Source organism: Myodes glareolus, chromosome 19 (assembly GCF_982192425.1).
Source record: "Myodes glareolus chromosome 19, mMyoGla1.1, whole genome shotgun sequence".
NCBI classification, from domain to species: domain Eukaryota; kingdom Metazoa; phylum Chordata; class Mammalia; order Rodentia; family Cricetidae; genus Myodes; species Myodes glareolus.
In genome coordinates this window covers 36,063,778-36,083,034 of record NC_142044.1, presented here as the reverse complement: position 1 = coordinate 36,083,034, position 19,257 = coordinate 36,063,778, and the positions used below count along the sequence as shown (strand labels likewise).

At 51.1% G+C, this 19,257-nt stretch overlaps 2 protein-coding genes across 6 annotated transcripts in view; one reads left to right on the top strand and one right to left on the bottom strand.

Annotated features, from left to right (window-relative positions):
- Positions 1-804: 804 nt before the first annotated feature.
- Positions 805-19,257, top strand: part of LOC125415218 (maestro heat-like repeat family member 5) — an 82,425-nt gene continuing 63,972 nt past the window's right edge. Inside the window, exon 1 of one of the 5 annotated variants that reach the window (XM_048457414.3) lies at positions 805-1,293. Coding sequence is in view for 3 of the 5 variants with exons in the window: in XM_048457413.3 (XP_048313370.3) it covers positions 10,293-10,372 (80 nt within the window). In the remaining 2 variants the exon portion in view is untranslated. Of the gene's footprint in view, positions 1,294-2,030; positions 2,115-9,932; positions 10,373-19,257 lie in introns of those variants that run through there. The other 4 variants (XM_048457415.3, XM_048457413.3, XM_048457411.3 and 1 more) reach the window with 4 other exon arrangements.
- Positions 1,288-5,247, bottom strand: C19H8orf90 (chromosome 19 C8orf90 homolog). Its single transcript, XM_085678892.2, has 2 exons — positions 5,100-5,247; positions 1,288-1,999 (listed from the first exon to the last, which is right to left on the bottom strand). Exons 1-2 carry the CDS (start codon positions 5,245-5,247, stop codon positions 1,539-1,541), a joined length of 609 nt encoding a protein of 202 aa, XP_085535018.2. The 3' UTR covers positions 1,288-1,538.

The following is a 19,257-nucleotide window of genomic DNA, read 5'->3' as shown; positions in this document are numbered from 1 at the left end:
CGAGGTTAAAAACATAAAAAGCCCAACCCCCACATTTTTGTTATTAGAGTAGAGTCATAAAATGACTTCACAGATGCTATGAGAGAGGAGGCGTGTGCTCCATCCCCCACGGGGCAAGCTGACCTGCAGGACTTACTGGCCTAGAGGACTCCTCACTAGGACAGGGAGGCAGTGATTAAGTGCTTGTCTTCCTGTCCCTGGGAGCATGGCTCTGTGTGGGAGCCAAAGGGCACTAGCCTCCAGTTGCCCACAGTATGAGCTGCTTTATATCTGGCCCCCTTTCCCTACCCAGTTGGCTTCCTAGATGCCCTGCCTGTGTTCGGAGGGTGACCTCCAAATCTAGATGCTGTCTTTAAAGAGCCTAAACAGCTCATATACCATATGGACAGACAGAGACTAGTGCAGAGTCAAGACGGGTAGGGCCCGATTAGGAACCAAATGCTGGGTAGTGTTACAATGACGCCATCAGACGTCTCTATAGTGTTGAAGAGATGCCCAAGTGGAGAAGGAGCCTAGAGCAGAGACTGCAGTTGAGGCCAGTGCAGTGGAGAGGAGGAAGGGAAAGACTGCCTCCTCCATTGCCCCAAGCTGTCTCTGGTACTGTGCCTCCTCCTCCCCCTTCTCCTCCTGCTGCCCCTGCTTCTCCTCCTCTTCCCCCAAAGTGAACATTCCGTCTAAGTTGTTCTGCCAGCACTTGGGAATTTTTTTTTCTCCTCAGCGCTGGGAAATTATAAATAACTCCTGGATTAGAAGAAACAAACAAAAGCAGAACCAAAGTCTGAGTCCAGATGCTCTTGCGTGGGAACGGGCCTGCAGCCCACCAGAAACCCACAGTCTTCCAGGCAGGAGAGGGACTGGTCATTTCACTAAAGGCCACTCGGCCTTGCTGTTCGATGTCCCACGATTTAGAGAAGTCTCCGGGGCTAGGCAATCCTTCCCTGCAGCCCACTAACTATTGACACAGACTCCTCCCTGGAATTTGCAACCTAGAAAGGGACAAGTTGGAAGCCCTGGTCACATGTGCCACATTCCAGGAAAGTCTCTCAGATTTTTCAAGGGAGCCATTGACAGCACGCTCTGGAAGGGAACCGAGAAGAAGACAGGCTGGAGACTGTCAGAACTCCTTCCTGACACTGCCTCTCACATGCTCTCCACGCATACACTCTATCCCTGTGCATCTCTAGCGGCTGTCATGGAAACCAGCAACGCTGTGGCACTTGGAGTGAGGTAAAGGGCAGTCAACATCCAGCTACTTCTTGGAGGCCAGGCTGTCCTCACCTTCCTTTCTGTCAGGTGAGATCATAACTTCCCATCCTGGTGCTGAGTGAGAGAGCCAACACTGGGGTGGAGGGACTGACTTCCCACCTTCCCCGACCCTTCTCCTTCTCGCAGCCTGCCTGGATCTCCTTTTCCATCAGGCTCACAGACTCGCTAGGTGGTGGAGTTCGTGCAGGCATTGTGTCCCGCGCCCCTTCCAGGGCTTCCCTGGCGCACGGGGCAGGGCGATGCAGGACGAGGGGACAGGAGAGACAAAGGCTTTATTCGCTGTCGCGACCCAAAGTGCGCCAAGCAGGACGGCCCGCTTCGGGCGGGAAAGCAGCGGTCGCAGGTGCCAGCAGCACCAAGCCATGAGGCCGACCCGCACCCGCATAGCTCAGCGCCAGGCGCTCCAGGCGTCGCTTGCGCTCGGCCGCCTGCGCCGTGGCGTGCAGGGGTTGCAGCAGCGCGGGGGGTGGCGCGCCAGGGCCGCGCAGCAGAAAATCGAAGCCCACGCGGTCCCGCGGATCGTAGAAGAGCGGCCCGGTGGCCGGGTCGGGCCCCGGTGGCCAGGCGAACGGAAAGGGCAGCGTGAAGTCCTCTGTGAGCACGCGGATGGCGAAGTCGTCCTCCTTGCCCAGCGCGCGGTAGGCGCGCCCGATGCCGCGGAAATGCGCCTCCCAGAGCTGCGCGTCGCCGCCATAGATGTCGGGGAAGCGCGGTGCGGGGGGCACAGCGGGACCTGCGACGGGCGCAACAGTCAGCGGGGGTCCCCACGCGCTCGTCTCTGCGCGGGGAGGCTAGGGGCGCAAAGGGCCAGGAAACGGAAGGAAAGGCCACCAGGACAGAAGAACAAGGTGAGGGCCACTCGGGAGTGAGAAATGGGGGCCCCCCTCAACTCCGAGGACAATGCCTGCGAGGTTGAGAGGCTCTCAACCCTAGATGGGACCAAGGTGGCCTGCCTCTATCCCTGACCCTTTTCCTGCCTCCTTCGTCACCTCTCCCTCCAAAAGGAAAGTTGTCCACTTTGCTGAGGGACTGCATCAACAGATTTTGGAGGCCAGCAAGGTTCCAAGAGTATGAAAAAAATCAGGCTCCTGGGCAGAAAGTTCAAGATGGGAAGGGGGTTAATTTGGCCAGAAAGCTCAAGATGGTAGGATTCACCCAGCAGGTGGTGGGCAGGCAGTAGTAGGGGCAGAAGGTGACTGAGTAACTCAGTAGAAACCACCCTGGCTGCTCTGGATACAGCAGACTATGGGCCTGGCCTGGGGTCTTAAACTTGGTTCCCATGAGGAAGAAATACGAATAAGGATAATGGAGCACTCAGCCAGAGAGATGGGATAGAGAAGCCTGGCATGACAGCAGATGCTGGGACCCCAGGATGGGGACCAGTCCTAGGAGTTGGAGGATTCCAGCTTGCAGGTATGTGGGCTCCCACAACGCAATGGGGGTCAACATTGCATCTTGGCTATGGGCGAAGGTCTAAGAACAGGAAAATCATGCAGGAGGGCTGCGGTAAACCTACTAGTGCCACACCCATGCCCTGGAGCCTCTTGGTTATAATTCTTACACAGTGCACTTACTGAGCACCTGCTGTATACAGTCAGGTTCTATACTAGACACTCTCTGCAGCCAAGAGCCAGACCTGTTCTTCCACCTTCAGATAAGCAAACGCCTTCTTGAGTATGAACCCTGGGCAATACTAGTAGTGTTGTGACAGGCGGGGAGAGATGAAGCAGGTGTGACCTGCCTAGCCCAGTGGGCTAGGCCAGGCCTGCAGATGGCTGTACCCTTGGTATACAGCTCAGAGGGCCAATGAGATCCCGTCTCCCTGGCTGTCTTCTGAGGTCCCTGCCTTACTGCTCAGTGCCAGGGTGTGGGGGGCAGCCACAGAGGGGCTGTAGAAATTTCTCTGAGGTGCTGGTGCAGAAAAGAGGGACTGCAGGTGGGAGAGGAGACCCCATCACAGCCCCGGCATGGATGCGGTGGTTTTATCCGACTGGCCTTGTTCCGGGTAAGTCTAGCTTATAGAGGTGGGGGTAGGAGGGCAGTGGCAGGGAGACCAGTAAGGCAGCAGCCTCTGGTCCAGGTGAAGGCATCCAGAGCCAGGGCAGCAGTGAGGAGAGCCCTGCTTCTGAAGATGTCTTGAAGGCAGTTAGAGTGGACCTGTGGAACGGGAGCATTGTGGGCGAGGGGAACTCCAAGGCCAGCCAAAGAGAAGCTGCTGGGGCCAGGGAATGGAGAGCTTGATTTGGGGCAGGTTGAAGCCTTCAGGTGGACCAGCGGGGAGCAGTGTCTCTGACTGGAGATAGACTGGGGATGGAGTAGTTAGAGCTGAAAGAGTAGATGAAATCACCAAGGGAGGGAGGGGAGGAGGGATGGAGGAAGGGAGGGAAAAAGAAAAGAGGAGGAGAGGGGAGAATAAAGGGGAGGGGAGAAGAGAGGAGAAGAGAGGAGAGAGGAAATGTGAGGGGAGGGGAGGGGAGGGGAAGGGAGGGGAGAGGAGGGGAGGAGATCCAGAACCAAGCCTGAGGCCGGCCATCTGTCCTTGACAGGTCAGGGAGAGGAGAAGCTAGGGAGGGGACCAAGGAGGAACAGTGATGTGGGAACAGAGAGGGGCTGAGCCACTTGCTGTCCGTGGGTCACAATCAAATGAGGCCTGAGACTGGCCTCAGATTTAGCACCATGGAGGCCATCAGTGACCTTGACCTGAGTTGCTGCAGGGAAGTACAGAAACTAAGCCTGATTAGAGTGGGTTCAAGAGCAAATGCGAGAGAGAGATTTGGAGGCAACGCGGATGAGCGACCTTCTGGCAGAGTTTTGCTATAAATGATGAGCAGAGAAGTGGGGCAGTCACTGCCAGGGACATGAGGTTGCGAGCGGAAATACAGAGCCACCCACCTCTGCGGTGATGGCTGAGAAAAACCTGAGGTGGGAGGGAGGCTTGGCCACCTACCTCTGAGGAAAGACTGACGGGGAGGGAGCGCAGCTTGGGGTGTGGCTCGGTTAAGGGAGAAGGGCGGGCAGCTGACCTTGGCTGGGAGTGGAGAAGGTAACTGGAATAAGTACTATCAGTACCAGAGTCCTCCTGTAATGGCTGCGGATTCATGGAGAAAGGGATTCACAGCCGGAAGCTGCGCTTAGGAGGGGCACAGAGCAAGAAGGCCCCTGGCTGTTGCTTAGGACAGAAGTCAGGCAACCAAGAAAGTAGCCACCCGGCCTGCTGGAGCACCCTGCAGGCAGCTGTTAAGAGGGTGAAGACCTGGTTCTGCCTGCCAGCTTAGTGGACACAGGCAAGGGTGGGGTGGCATTGGGGAGGGGCATTTGCCCAAGTAAGGACAGGAAAAGGAGAAGGCCGGGGTGGGGTGAGTGAGACAAAGCTGGGAGGGCTGGCAGATGGTTTAAAAACAGAGAGTGTGGTTCCGCCAAGTAGGACAGGAGCTTCCTCAAGAGAGCAGAACCGAGACGAATCCTGAGGTCGATATAGAGGAACCATAGTCTACCTGCTGACCAGGTCTTGCCCATGCTGGGGAAACAGGCTCCTAGGAGCAGAGGAATCCAGAGGCATGGGCCACTCGGTGGGATGACAGGAAAATGGTGACCAGAGAGGGTGGTGTCACCATAGGGGTGGAGGGCTGAGGTCCTGGGGTCCTAGAGGTGTGACCAGAACAAAGGAGGCTGTGTGTCTGTTCCCACCCCCAGGAGGGCCAGGGAGAGAAGCAGCAGGAAGGAGCTCGGAGGAAGAGCCCTCAGCTGACTGCCCCCCCCCACTTTCTGGACCACTGCTCCCAGTTCTCACACATCCTTGGCCCCACTTCCTCACTCATCCTCTCGTGTCTCACCTGGAGTGGCCACAGCAGGCGGGGGCAGACCGGTGGGGCTAAGGTGCCCAGAGCAAGGGGAAGCCATGTCAGAAGATAGGGTCTCACCTTTGTTTACCTGGCTGCCCAGGAGACTGGGAGGAGCCTTTTGGAAGACAGAACCTTGCATTTAAAGGGGCCTCATCTGGGAGGGGGGGCTGGGGCCCAAGGGTGGGATTCATAGGAGTCAAAAGGTGACTGTGTGTCCTTTCTTGTCTCAGCTCGATCTGATATTCACATCCCAGCCTGTGCCCACAGGGCTGCTGAGAAATTGATTCCCCTCAGATTCTCCTGCCATGGGCACCCCAGGATTGTCCCCAGAACCCAGAATTCCAATCATCAGCTCACATCCCAACTCTAGATTTGGACCAGACTAGGTCTCCTATCTCAGGAAGCCTCTGTGGATTGTGTCCATCCCATACCCCCTGCCCTAGACGACATAGCACCAGTAGAAGGATCAGAGATGTGGGGCTGCGAAGGTAATAAACTCTAGTGGGAACTACTGTGGGCAGCAGGGCTTCCTGCCGTCAGGAACACTGAGCACTGTGGTATATATAGCCTGTCTGTGGTGCCACCCGAAATATTCATGGTCCAGCAAAGTCATAATCCCTGAACGAGGCTGGGCTGTGTCGCTCCCCTCCATCCATGCCTGCAGGCTGTAAGAAGACCCAGAAGCTAAGGTAACTTCAAAAGAAATAAATGTCCATGCATGTAACTGGGCCTGGGTCCTGGGGAAGAGAAGACCCAACCTCCAGCAATCATGAGCAAGCTCACTGACAGGGGCTGTTTGTTACACAGCCGCACTGACTGATACAGCAGCACCACAGAAGGAGAATGGTCCCACCTTCGTGGAAGAGTCACCTATCCATCATTCACACACACACACACACACACACACACACACACACACACACACACACACCTCCTGCGGGGCTTTGCCATCCTCCACAGGGCAAGCACACTCTTGCCCTTCAGTACCACTCTCTGTCCCCTTCCAAGAAGCCCTCCTGATCTGCACTGCACCTCCAAGTCCACAGAGTCTTCATGGGCAGTCACCAATCTGAACTGGTCCCTCCTTGACTTGTGTGACTTCATAAGAAATATGTCTTGCCCTAGGCAACCCATACCAAGACCATTCCCTTTTCTCTGCTCTGTCACGGCGGGAGAGCTGAAGTTCAGGTCCCCAAACAGCCACAGCCCTCCTTCCCCCATCTTCACCCAGATTTGGCACAAAAGAGCCCCACAGAGGCTGGGCTCAGAGTGAGACTCGCACTCACTGTGGTCTAGGTCATTGAGTCTCTTCCAGAGCCTCTGTTTTCCTGTCTGTAAAATGTCCCTAGAAACAGTCTATCTACGACTAACCACGAAGACAGGCAGACTTCTGAGAAAGGGTGGAATGCACCTTGCTCCCATGACTTCCTGGCTCCCCATGTCACTCCACCTCAGCAGAGCTTGGGGTCTATGTCCCGTGATCTCCACATATAAGCATACACCCTCCATATGTCAATGCGCCTTTGTTCATCTTCCAGAGCCGTGGGCCAGCAGCCCCCATCCTTCCCCAGCCCTAGCATCTCCTACCTGCTCCCCACTGTTGGGAGTCTACCGGCTTCATATGTTGTAGCCATGTTGTCTGGGAGTCTACCGGCTTCGTATGTTGTAGCCATGTTGTCTGGGAGTCTACCGGCTTCGTATGTTGTAGCCATGTTGTCTGGGAGTCTACCGGCTTCATATGTTGTAGCCATGTTGTCTGGGAGTCTACCGGCTTCGTATGTTGTAGCCATGTTGTCTGGGAGTCTACCGGCTTCGTATGTTGTAGCCATGTTGTCTGGGAGTCTACCGGCTTCATATGTTGTAGCCATGTTGTCTGGGAGTCTACCGGCTTCATATGTTGTAGCCATGTTGTCTGGGAGTCTACCGGCTTCGTATGTTGTAGCCATGTTGTCTGGGAGTCTACCGGTTTCGTATGTTGCAGCCATGCTGTCCGCTGCAGCAGCTCTTTTCACTTACACAGGGTCTTCGGGAGCAGCCCCACACCTGAGGCGTCCACGTTCCTCCCCATTAAAAGCAGGATGGTATTCCCCTGGGTGCCTCGTCATGCGCCCCCATCCACCCAGCCGCAGATGGACGCAAGTCGCTCCCACGCCCTGTCCTTGTGGCTGCCTCGGCAAACAAGGACTGACACCTCCTGAGATCCTAATCTTGATGCTTTTGGATGTGTGCCCAGAAGGGCGATTACTAAATCATATGGCAGTGCTATTTTTAATTTTCTGAGGAACCTCCATACTGTTTTCTTGACTGGCTGCACCATGTCACACTTCACCCACAGGGCAGGAGCATTCCCCTCCTCCACACCCTCAGTCTTGTTTTCTGACAGTCCGTCCTGATAGGTGAAAACTGACAGCTCACGGAGGCTCTGGTGGCCCTGCCTGGGTTTCCGGTGATGGAGGCACCTGTTTGTGTACCTGCTAGCCAGGTGTCTGTCCACTCTGGAGGATGTCGCCCTGTCCCGCCCTGCCCTTTTGTTGGGGGTTATCTGTCTGTTGATGAGTTGAGTGTTTTCTTTCACTGTTTGGCTATAATCCCTTACCAGACAGACAGCCGCCAGTACCTTCCCTTGGCTGTGGGGAGCTGCCTTTGCATTTTGTTGATTCCTGTGCTTTGCTAGGTTTTTTGCTCAGATACTGTCACCCCCACATCCCTCTCCACCCTTTCCATCAGGGAGACCAATGTCCACCAGCTCCCCCCGCCCTGAGTTTTCTTCTAAAAGTCTTCGGAGCCTGAAGCCGATGTCTCCAGAGGGTGTGGGTTGGTCAGAGGACCGCACTGTCTTGCTGTAAAGAGGGGTGCAGGTGCGTACATGGCTCCTCCATCAACATCAACAACACAGCTCCCCAATCCCTCTCCCACTATACCCAACACTCTTCAAGGATCTACAGCCCTAGAACTCAGACAAACCAGGACTAGGCTTTCCAGAGACCAGGACTGGGCCATCCAGGAAGAGATAGGAAGGTGTACTGTGTTTCCTTAGGAAGAGGGCAAATTCCAGGGACCCCGTGTTGCAGGGAAAACAAAATAAAAACCTGCACCGCTGGAACACTGAGGCTGGGGAAAGGTAGAGGGTGGCCTGGAAGCAACCAGGGGCTACCCTATGTGGGTCAGAGGGTCATACTGCTAGGGGAGCCAGTATGCAGGGGTTGGTACTGGGGTCCAAGACAAAACCACCCCAAGACAAGTCCCCCCTAAGGCGGTAAGACACTGGCCTCCCAGCCCGTAAGTCCCCCACTGCTGGTTTTCAGTTGGAGGAGGGTGATATAAGGGAGCAGCTCACTACAGAGGCTCCAGGGCTCCAGGCCGACTTCCGCCGAGTCCCAGCCTTCACATCCCCTCCTCAAACTTCCCCCACCGCAGCCCTCTGACCACCGTCCTGTCTGTGACCACAGCACCACCTACTGGCCATATGAGGGAGCTGGGAGGCCCAGCAGGTGAGACACTGAGGCAGGATGAGGAAGCTAAGACCCAGGAAAACTGGCTCCAGATGGCCATGGGGCCTCATCCCCACACTGGACTGGTTTAGTGTCCTGAGTTTGTGCCCTGCTTCTGCTATTGGCAGCTGTGCGGCCTTAATCAATTTATGGCCATCTCTGAATTTCATCCCAGATCAGGACAGTGGGCACATCTGACCTTTGGGTAACAAGAGGAAGCAATGGCCCCTACAGGACAGGGAGCCTACATCTGGCAGAAGATGCTGATACTTACAGGCAGACTAACACAAGCATAGCACAACCTGGAGTTTGGCTGAATTCAGATGCTCATGAGCACCGTGGATGCTTGTGGCACCCACGAAGTCACTCACCGGTACATAGTTTGGCAGCCACACAGGTGTTGTGTACAGTAATGATCTTAGCAGCACAGAGGACAGTAACATGACCACAAAACCGGGAAGAGAGAGTTTGGGGAATCAAAATAATGTTTAAGCTTTCTGTGGCTTTATTTAGCAACCAACACCCAAAATTGCTGAAAATTCAGGAATCCCTCACGAAGCGCGTTTGGCTGGCTCCTGTACACCTTAGGCCAAGGGTCCCAGACAAAAATCTTTACGGGGCCCTTGAGGCCACCACACACTTGTAGAAGCCACAGAACCAGCTGTGCTGTGACCTCCCTCGTGGGTGGGTAGATGTGAGCCTCCTTACGATGGGAGGGGGTTTCAGGACCTCCAACAAACCTGGGTCCCAACTCTGCTGCTGAGACAGAACATAAGGCCTAGGGACTTGTGAGCATCAGGAAGTCTGGACCATTGAAGATTGGTTTCCTGCTTTGTGTCCCACACTCTGGGGAGTGAGAGTGAATCTCAGAAACCCCCAATGCTAAGCACTGTGATGCCATCAGCCAGGACTGGCATTGTTACCAACTCTGGCAGACTATTGTTGGACTGGAATGGTGGCTACCACTTAGAACCAGAACTAAGATGCCACTAGCCTACCCAGGCACTGTACTGAAGTACTCCGTCCTCTCAATAAGCCTCAAAACATCTCAGTGGGGAAACTGAGGCAGGGAGAGGCTGAATAGCTGACACTGGGCCTCCGGGTCACTGGGTCTCCAGACCAGTAAAAGGTAGACTGGGCAGATAGTCTATAGAGCAATTTGCCCTGCCCTCTGCTTGGAACCTCAGGCTGGCCTCACTCCAGCTGTGTCTGTGAGGGACAGTCGGCGGGGGAGGGGGGGTTTATGCAATAGCACCCAGATGGGAGAGTACAGCACCATGTGCTCAGCTAGAGTCCTCGGGAGCAGTCCCTGTCCCAGCCTAGGCCCTGCTATTACCACAGGGTCCTGGACCCTCATATAATAGATGAGGGTCCTCATATAATAGATGGTCCACTCATCCACAAGTCATGGAGAATGTCTGAAGTCTGATACGAGGCCTCACTGGGGACACACATCCTCAATGCCTATGTAGACCCAAGCACACATTCCCAACCTGCCATCCTCAGATATCACTGACTCCACACCACTGTCCCTGGAAGGGTGCTGTGGACACTGAAGTCATTGTGACCTCAGGGTGAGGTCAGGGCCAGTCAGGGCACCAAGAGAAAGGGCAATGCCCAAGACAGAGCTAGCCTGTTGGTGAGGATAGGGGCTGTCAATTGGGACCTGTGGGTCTCCTGTTCTAATCTCAACATGGATGGGCAGCAGCCTGACAGGTCACACAGCCGCAACTCAACTGATGGGACCTCCTCAGCCATGTCCTACAACCCCAGGTCAGTTCAGCCCCAGAGGACATGGGAGAGCCAGGGGCCACCCATGCTACAGGCACCTGGCTTTTTCTCCTTCCAGGGCAGCAACACGCCACCCTAGAGCATACATCCTGGGCAGGCTGTGCCAGCACAGTGTCTAGGGGCTCTCACCTCCAAGAGCAGCGCCTGAGGGACTTTGGATGAGTCTTATGATGATGCTGCCCTCAGAGTAATGGGATGAGTGGTATATCTGGACCACAGGCTCTACCCTTACACGGAGGAGAGGGCAGCAACTGCTTTTAAGGACCAGTGACGAAGATGGACAAGGGTCACAGCACAGTGTGAGCCAGGGGATGGACAGAAGGACAGACAGGGACAGACTGCAGCCTACTTCTGTGTCAGCTTCTTCAGGGTGGAGTGCGAGAAACACAGCAGCTTGTGTTCTTACAGACCTGACTATGAGGAGAGAAAAGAGATACTGTTCACTCATTACATGTACGTGTACAAACTCCTATACACACACATACACACACTCATACACATATACACACATATATGCAGACTTCTGTATGTGTATATAGATACACACATACACATGCATATGCACACATACATACATGCATACACAGGTATACACATACACATGTATATACACACATATGCACATAGGTATACAGGAGTACACATAGGTATACACACATACATACATGTGTGCACACATGTATATACACACAGGTACATATGCACACAGATGAGGCACCTGCAGGGTGGCTTTGCCTTGGCCTAGCCTTCCAGGCCTGCTGTGAGTTGACTCCTTCCTCTGCTTCATGGTCCCCGGTATCTTGCCCAGCAAACACTGTCCTTATCTCCCCTGTCTAATCACTTGGCTCTGTATTCCACCCCATTGCGATGTCAGCCCCATGGACTGACATCCAAGGAGGGGACATTGAGCCACAGCTGCTGACAAACTTTGCCCCCAGATGTCAACTCTACCTCAGCCCCGTGAGTCTCAGTGAGGACTCAGGCCACTCTATGCAGTGACAGGGCACCCAGGACTGGACATCTTCCACCAGACTTGTCTCCCACTGTTTCAGAGCAGAAGTAGACAATGGAATGGCTTCTGACGAGTGCCAGTTCCTAGCTCAATGACAGTCACCCTCCAGCTGCGTGCCCACATGGCGGAAAGAGACAGCCTCCTATGGAGACACTAACCTTGTGCCTGGGCCCCATCCTCAGGACTGTTTGACCCCAACCCTTCATATGGTCCAACCTCCAAGGATACAGTGAGACTTCCACCTGAGCCCTGGAGCAGGGGCAGAAGTCAGTCCATAGCAGGGCTACAGCCCGCTCCACAGCCGGGGTATCACCGCTAGCCAATCACCTGCTCTCTTCTCTGCCCAACCTTGGGATAGTTCCTCTCCAGCTTGATCTCAGGACCAGGGAGGCAGTCTCTCCCAAGAACAGCCTGCCAGGTTCAGAGGGGAAAATGGAAGGCATAGAAGTTCAGGTGTCCCTTGGAGTGCCCTTGGGCAGTGTACTACCTGAACAAAGATTCTGAAGGCTATTACAGGGCTCTCTATGCAAAGATCCAGAGAGGCTGAGTTGCCTTGCAGTTGAGAATTGGTAAGGTCCTGATGGTTATGCCACCTGACAAGCTAAAACGGGGGTGAGCGTCAAGCTGAGGTTTCCAACAACTAAGTGAGACTTGAAAGAAGTGAGCAGCTGGGAGCTAGAAAGATGGCTCAGCAGTTAGAGGGTGTGTACTGCTCTGCGAAGGACCTATGTCTGGTTCCCAAGCATCCACATCAAGGAACTCACATCCTGTGACTCCAGCTCCAGGCCCTCTGACACCCTCTTCTGGCCTCTGCAGACACATGTACACATACATATATATTAAGCAATTAACTTAGTTTTTAAAAAAAAAAATGAAGTGGTGGACCAGGAGAGAAGTGGGAGAGGGTGGGATGGGGCAGGGGAGGGGGTTGTAGTGATCTCCAGTTCGATCGATCCTGGGGTTGCAGCTTACCTGGTAGTTTAGAGCCAGCCTGAGCTTGCCGGACTGGGATGAAGTGAGCAGGAGGCAGGAGGAAAGAGACCCATCAGCACAGGCTCCTTTCTACTCTCTTTTGTGTGTTCATTTTTTTCCTTTTCCTGCACAATCTTACTTAGGCATGAGAGAATTCACTGGTTTGAGTGTGTCCGGGACCACAGGTTAGACAACAGCTCTGCCTCCAAACACAGCCCCACACAGCCTGACAGTGACTGAGTCCAGCTACGCTCGACCCAGGAGTCCCCGACCATTGTTACCTTTTCCATTATGTCAGAAAAATAACACGAAGTGTAGCCTTGGGTCTGGTTTCTTTCACATGTCATACTTTGTTTCTGATGTCCTGTGTGTCATTAATCTGTTTCCCCTGGATTCCTGGAATGTGCTATGGCTTGTTGAGAAAGCACATCTGTATGGTTTGCATTTTTAGCTGTTGTAGATCAGAGCACTATTAAATATCTGTGCGGGGACTTGTATGTGACTGTAACTCACTTGAGTCAGTGCACAGGACTGGGCTGAGTCACCCTCTGCCCTCTGTGTGTTCAACTTCACCCAACTCTTAAGTGTGGCGAGGAGCGGGGTGACAGTTCCACCCAGGCTCTGCAGGGACTTCCTACTTCCGAACTCCCACGGCTTTTGATGTATTCAGTTTTCCTGATTTTATTATTTTAGGCCTGCACAATGCTTCCCTGCTGTGGCCTTGTTCTTTTTTTTTTTTCCTTCAAGGAGGACAGTATGGCCCTGTTCATCTGCTGCTCGGCCATCTGTCTCTCTCTACAGGTGGCTGTCCCATCAACTTTTGCCTGTGTTTTGTTCAGTTGTCTGTCTGAGGTGGGTTCAGTGTTCTTAGTCTATTTGGGATTCATTCCTGTGTTTCCTGTGTGATCTGCAAGGATTGTTCCAGGTCTGCCGCTCACCTTTCCTTCTGGATATCCTACCTAAGTCTGTTTCTATCAAATTAAATTAAATGTCTGAGAAGACTGTTACTCAAGGTCATGATTTTCTTCTCCTGTTTTCTTCTAGAACTTTCAAGAGTTCAATGGCCTTTCTTTTAACTCCATGTTGTTTTGAGGTTTGTTTTTTTTTTTTTTGCGTGTGTTTGAAATATAGACAGGAATTGTGAGCCTGTGTCAAAGCATTTCAGTGTGATATACTGACAAATCCCGCCTGCCTTTCCTATTGGAATTGCTTTTGTATATCTGTCAAAAATCGGGAGCCCTTACTAGGCGGTGGTGGTGGTGCATACCTTTAATCCCAGCATTCAGGAGGAAGAGATAGGTGGATCTCTGAAGCCAACCTGATCTACATAGTGAGTTCCAGGACAGCCAGGGCTACCAAAAAAAAAAAAAAGGCATTCACTCTGATTTGGGGATGTTGCCCAATGGTTGGAGCACTTGTCTAGCAAGCATAAGGACGAGAATTTGGATCCCTAGAAACCCATGGATATACTGGGTGGTCGTGTCCTGCCTCAGAGGGCAAATAGGGAATCACCTGAGCAAACTGAATAGCAAAACTAACCACATCAGTGAGCTCTGGGTTTGACTGAGAGAGCCTGCCTCCATGAATAAGGTGAACGAGTGAGCAAGGATGATTCCCTACATCAGCCTCAGGCCTCCACATGCATGCGCACACAGGTGCATATGCATCCACACTCACGGGAGCAGCCACACATGTGCAAAAAATGCATACACGCATACATGCATACATGTGTGCAGAAATTCCCATGAATGTCGTATTGTGTTCCATTTATTTGTATTTCTTGGTTATATTGGCTATTTTCTCATTGCTAAGACCAGGACCATGCAAGAAGCCACTTAGGGAAGTGAGAGTTTGTTTTGGCTCCTGGTTGGAGAGGGTACAAGTCCCCTCGTGGTGGGGAGGGCATGGCAGCAAAAGCTGCCTCGGCTGTGGTAACAAGAGCGTGAGGCTGCTCACATTTGAGTGGATCAGAATGCACAGGGCCGACAGGAAACAGGCCAGGCTTTGAAACTGAATAGTCTGGTTCCCGGTGGTCCATCTTCTCCAGCTCCAGCGACACCTGGCCTCCTAAAGGTTCCAAACCTCCCAAAGCAGCACCACCAGCTAGGAACCAAGGTTCCAAACTCATGAGCCTGTGGGGAGCATTTTACATTCAAACCACACCAATTGCTTTTGCTAATTCCACACCCATCTTGATTGGTATAGCTTTATATGTATTGAAGCAAAGAATGATTTGAAAGCCAGTGCCCCAATTTTACCTTCTCCAAAACTGACCACCCGTATAACAGTTAGAAGCAGTTTTGTGTTGGGGGCTGGAGAGATGGCTCAGTGGTTAAGAGCATTGCCTGCTCTTCCAAAGGTCCTGAGTTCAATTCCCGGCAACCACATGGTGGCTCACAACCATCTGTGATGAGGTCTGGTGCCCTCTTCTGGCCTGCAGGCACACACACAGAAAGAATAGTGTATACATAATAAATAAATAATTAAATAATTTTTTTAAAAAAAGAAGCAGTTTTGTATTAGTTAACTTGACATAACCTATAACCACTAAGGAAGAAAGTTTCAACAGAGGAATTATAGATCACGTTGGCCTGTGGCCGTGTCTTTGTTGAGAAATTATCTTGATTGTTAACCAACTCTGCCCACTGTGGGCAGCATCCTTCCCTGAAATCCCTGAAGGGGCCTGGATTGTGTAAGAGTGAAAGTGACTGGCTGAAGCAAGCAGGCACCATGGATGTGCTCGCTTCTCTCAGATTTTGGCTGTGCCTCTGTGGTGGACTGCAACCTGGACGTGTAAGCTAATTAACCCTTTCTTCTCTAAGTTGATGCCACTCAGGGCTTTTGTCACGGCAAGAGAATCGAAGCTGGGACAAACTTGCTTATTATTGGCAAAAACAATCTTTTGGTATTTTAATTGTAATTAGATTGAATATTTTTATAAGTTTAGAGACATTGGCTATCAAGTCTTCAATTCCATGAACATGGTATTTCTCTTATTAACGTCTTCTTGATGTCCTGTAGCGTTTGAGTCTTGGGATTGTGTGCTGCGTTTGTGCTTCAGTGCCTCGTGACAGCACCTCTGTACCTGGCTTCTTTTCCATTTCGGTTCCCAATTATCCATCACCAGAACATAGAAGTATGACTGGTTGTTATACACTGATGAATGTGCAGATGTTCTGAATCCGTTTCTTAGTTCTGCCTTCTCTGTAAATTCTCTGGCACTTTCCACATAGCCAGGCTTCTGCAGACAGGACTGATCTCTTCCTTTCCTCTCCGTAGATTTCATTTCTTTCTCCTGGTTTTTTGCATCATCCAAGCCCATGGTGCAGTGTTAAATGGAGTGACAAGACCAGATACCCTTTCGTCCATCTTAACTGGGAGGGAACAGCCTGTCTTTCATACAATGTGTGTAACTGGAGCTGGGGGCACGCTATAGGTCTCTATGTCAAGTCGAGGGGGCTCCTCTGATTTCCGTTTCTTGTGTGATTAGTTGTCACATGTTCCAACACGTTCTCAGCATCTGTTGATTGTGATTTTTCGTCTTTAGTCTGTTGTTGGGAAGTTACACTGATTTCCTTGCGTCCTCAAGAGAAGTCCCACTTGGTGAGTTCTCTGTATTTTTAAGAAAGCTTGTGTCTATAGATGAAGTATGTGTGCCTGTACTTGTCTTCTTAGCAAGTTCATTGATGGCCAGGTGTGATGGCTCACACCCTTAATCCCAGCACTCAAAGAACAGCAGCAGGTGGATCTTGTGAGTTATAGGCCCCCGGCCAAGCCAGGGCTACACAATGAGACCCTGTCAGGAGGAGGAGAGGAAGAAGAGGTGGAAGAGGCAGAAGAGGCTTGGGTATCTCAGAATGGATTGAACTGTTATTTCCTCTTCTGTTTACTAGATAAGTGTCAGTATTATTTCTCCACAAAAAAAAAAAAAAAAAGCTCTGTAAAAAGTCGGGAGCTGGCCGGTCAGAAGTGTCCACCGTAGGAAGTGTATCCTATACGACCTTTCCTTGTTATCTGCCTCTTAAACGAGTGTTGGCCTTTCATGACCTTAAGGGATGTGCTCAGTCTCTTGTCACTCTAGCCTGAGTAAAGTCATGCACGGTGTTCCCTGAGCATCCTACAGACACCTGTAGGCTCTGTAGTTGTGCGCCTCTCTGTTTTAAATTAATGATTCGTGTTGTCTCCTCTTTGCTTCTTCACTCTGAAAATCCCACAAGGAGTTTGTCAATGAACTTGGTTCTTCAAAGAACCAGTATCAGGATTCTTTGGTTTTCTTTATTTTGTGGGGGAGAGGGAAGGAGTGGTTCACTTTTTATTTTGAATTTTTTATCCAGCGTATTTTGATCATATTCTTTCCCCTCCTCCCAGGTCCTCCCTACCTTGGTTCGCTGCTACTGCTTTCCTTTCCGTTGATCCAATCTCTTCTTCCATCATGTGGGCCTCGGGGATCGATCTCAGGGCTGATGGACAATGCCCTCATTGCTCGGCCATCTCAACATCCGTCTAGCTCTCACCATTTCCTTTCCTTGGTTTTGATATGTTCTGGTTTAGTTTTGCAGGTAGATACTAGTCACGGGAGATTTGTCTATTATGTGTATGGGTGTTCTGTCTGTGCACGGAAGCATGCCTGGTGCCCACAGAGTTCAGAAGAGGGTGTCAGACATCCCTGACACTGGAGTTACAGACAGTGTAACAGTAGCGAGTCACCGTGTCAATGCTGGGAATCGAACCTGGCTCTTCTGCAAGAATGACAAGTGCTCTCAGCTGTCTTCACAGCACCTGCTTTGTTTATATTTAGACAGGATCTCACTGTGTAACCCAGGCTACATGTGAGCTCATAATTCCCCTTCCTCTGCCTTGGGAGTACAGATTACATCTGCACATTGACACTCACAGCACACATAGAGTTCCTACAGGAAGCATGCTTGAGTCTCACTGCCTTCCTTCCCTTTGACAGTCTCTGCTGCCAGACCGCAATGTTTGAATCATTTGTGTTGAATGTGACTGTTGGGATGACTTGGCCATCTTCACCTACGTTCTTTATTGTCCTTTTGCAGCTTTGATTTTGTGTTGATGCTCTCCTGAGTCATTGCTTAGGTATTTGGAGTACACAGTACAGCCTGAGTGCCGCCTCCCTTTGAGCTGTATCACACCATGCATCGTGCCAGAACTGCCAACACATCACTCTAACTTCCCCTGATCTTACCCTGCTATCTATCTTTTAATTCTACATTTGTTATAGATTCACAGTGCATTATTTCACATGAAATTTTAAAAGCAAGCAAAGACCTTTCCTACTTGGCTGCGTATTTAGCCTCCCTGGTGTTCCTTATTCAGCTAGTTCACATGGTGATCTCAGTCTCCGGCCTCAGAGGACACCTCTAGTGCTGTCTGTGGTCTGAGACTTCAGAATCTCATCTGAAGGTCTCAAAGATATTTTCTTGGGTAGCACCTTCTAATAGCTGGGATGTCCCCCCGTTTTCTGGTCATCTGGCTTGTGTTCTAACAATAACACTGATGTCATCATTTTCTTTCATGTGTCTTTTTTCCCCTTTCTGGGGTTTTTGTTGTTGTTATTGTCGTTGTTGTTGTTGTCTTCTTGCCTTCCGTTTTAGGTGGCATTTTCTCGATGTCACTTGGTGTGTTCTTTGTGTTTCTTTGCTTGAGGCTCATTGAGCATCCAGGATGTGTGGATCTGCAGTCTTCATCAAACTTGAAAAAAATGTTGAACTATGATAAGTTGTCCCACCCAACATTCTATCCCATCTTTTCCTCTCTGCATCTGCTGGTGCAGTAGAATTGTCTGTATTCTGTCAATCAGGTTTTAAATAAACGCTGATTGGCCAGGGAGGAGGTGTAGGTAGGAAAACCAGACAGGAAGTGGAAATGATGCAAGGAGAGCAGGAGAATTCTGGGGAGGAGGAAGTTGATTCCCCCCCACTCTTGCCCAGATCACCAAAGCAGCAGGATGTGAGCTGCCCCACTGAAAAAGGTACTGAGCCACATGGCTAAAATAGATCAGAAAAATGGGTTAATCATGATGTAAGAGTTAGCTAACAAGTAGCCTTACCTAATGGGCCAATCAGCATTATAAATTATAGAGATCTCAGTGTAATTTTTCTCTGGGACTAAACAGCTGGGGAAACAGGGCAGGACAAAAACCCCAACAAGCAGGCCCGGCCTTTTAATGTTATAATCTGTGTTTCATTTTTCAGATCTTTTCCGTTTGTCAGTTTCTCCTTCCAAAGTATCTAGTCTGCGGTTCAAGTCACCCACTGGAGTCTTAATCTGAAACGTGATTTCCATCCTTTTTTATTTCTTCCACCTCTCCTTGGCATCCTTTTGTCTCACTCTTCCATGTTGGACATACTTGTAATGTTTTAATGTCCTTACCTATTGATTCTGTGATCCCTGCATTAGTATGTATCTGTTTGCTTGTGACAGGATTTCACACTGTAGCCTTGGCTAACCCAAAACTTGCCCAGAATAGCCCCAAACTTTCAGTGATTTCCCCCACCTCAGCCTCCCTAATTCTGAATGTACCTCACACTTGGCTCTTTGTATGGATTCTGGTCTGTTAATTTTCTTCTTTTTATGGTTTGTTTTCCTGCAAGTTGCATGCCTGGTAAGTTTTGAGTGACTGCCAGATACCATGGACTAGACCTTGTTGAGTATGGTGCTGTTCCTGCACATATAAATATTCTTCACCTCTGCCTGGAATCTTAACCGTCAAAAGACCTGGTCTCTGTGAGCCTTGCTTTTTAGAGCTTCGACAGGGAGAGCAAGAGCATCCTTGTTTGGGTAGAATTTTCCCTGTGGCTGATGTGACTTCTTAAAGACTTTATTGTGGAGGTGGGATAAGTGTGCTTCCTAATGTCTCCTT